Here is a 1,442-nt window from a genome sequence, read left to right on the forward strand (position 1 = left end):
TCCCGCTTGACCCCAAGATGTTTTTTTCCCTGTATCTGCGCTTACATTTTTTGAATTTGCGTTGGGTGACAATCTGAGGCGTTCTATTTGTTATTTTTTCATTTTCTATCAATGATCTCCTTTCATATTCAATTCTATATTACTTATTATATATTAGACCATTGAAAGGATGTTAATAATAGATACGTAAGGATTTTGTACTGTATTTGAGTCAAATAATAAGTTTATATGCACTAGAATAGATAAAACAATTAGCTACCATAAATTGGCAGATTCTAAGTGACACAACAAAGGTTCTGGTCAATACTTTGTTGCCTAAAAACCTCACACACAACTTTTAACTTCTATGCCAAAATTCCTAACTGTACCAAAACCTGCCATGGGCATTTTAAAACCCAGATTAGGCAGCTAATCACGTTTCCTTTAACAGGTATTTTTTGATTTAATAACAAAAGAAAAAATGTCATTTTTTGCCGCAAATTTTTTTTGTAAACTAATAATTTTCCTTTATTTGAAAAATTAAATTTTCATCAAAATAAGTTTAATTTATGAAGCTGTTTTAAAAATTCCTTTGAAAAGTCACCATTTCATTTGTTTCAGGTATGTTGAGTTTTTTGGTCAGTTCGATCTGTATTATCACGTAAATCAGGCCAACAGACGTAAGATCAAGTAGCAGAAACACAAGAGCTAGAGAGAGGATTCAAAGAAGCACCACAAAGAAATTAACGGAAATAAGTTTTATTATCACGCAAGGTACTTTGACAAACACACACACGTACACTTATCTATTTGTATATATATATATATATATATATATCCACACAGTAATACAGTATAATGAATTTCAGGTTTCAACATGAATTCTTCATTTCATCAACAGGCAATCAACAAGAACAACATATAGTAGGTAACTTAAACGCAAACAAATATCACAACTAGGAATACAGCATTAAGCAATGAGCAAGAGGCTCAGCAATGACGACAACTCCGTGAAGAAGTGTCTGCCCATTGTTTTCAACGTTCCCATTATATTCTACTTCCAAATCAACAAAACTGAGAACTTCACGAAAGCCATTCACTCTTTTGCTGATTATGAAAGACATTAATCTGGTTGTTGCTTACTCCCCATTCGCCTTTCTATTAAACTTCCCGATAAATTAACGTACCACCATTTTACCATCGTACCATCGTCAAAACTACATGGAGATGTACCAATGTCTTTTAAGTTCACCATACTGCTGGTACTTACTTGGTATTGCATACAAAAACTGAGTCATTGCCAATTGTGAACAACACTTTGGATAGAATTTCAGAACAGGATTCTATGTTCTGCCATTTTGTAAATGGTCAATCTCGGTAGCTGCTGTTATTATGAAAATCGTTGGTATAGATTTCACGTGTTTCCTTTATTTAATTTTAAGCCAATCAATTTTTTTCACTTC

At 32.7% G+C, this 1,442-nt stretch overlaps 1 protein-coding gene across 1 annotated transcript; it reads right to left on the minus strand.

The window, feature by feature from the left end:
* Positions 1-935: 935 nt before the first annotated feature.
* On the minus strand, positions 936-1,234 carry Tsp_15197 (protein YIP5). The gene is made up of 2 exons (XM_003368831.1): positions 1,167-1,234; positions 936-1,086 (listed from the first exon to the last, which is right to left on the minus strand). The coding sequence occupies exons 1-2, from the start codon at positions 1,232-1,234 to the stop codon at positions 936-938; spliced, it is 219 nt and encodes a 72-aa protein (XP_003368879.1).
* Positions 1,235-1,442: the final 208 nt, after the last annotated feature.

Source organism: Trichinella spiralis (assembly GCF_000181795.1).
Source record: "Trichinella spiralis strain ISS 195 chromosome Unknown Scfld1802, whole genome shotgun sequence".
In the NCBI taxonomy this organism is placed as follows: Eukaryota; Metazoa; Nematoda; class Enoplea; order Trichinellida; family Trichinellidae; genus Trichinella; species Trichinella spiralis.

What these genes read in the sequence shown, in the direction of transcription:
- Tsp_15197 (XM_003368831.1), bottom strand. Translation starts at nt 1,234, where the DNA reads ATGGTGAACTTAAAAGACATTGGTACATCTCCATGTAGTTTTGACGAT. An exon ending in GGTACGATGGTAAAATGGTG is followed by an intron (nt 1,087 to 1,166) that starts GTACGTTAATTT and finishes TTTCATAATCAG; the next exon opens with CAAAAGAGTGAATGGCTTTC.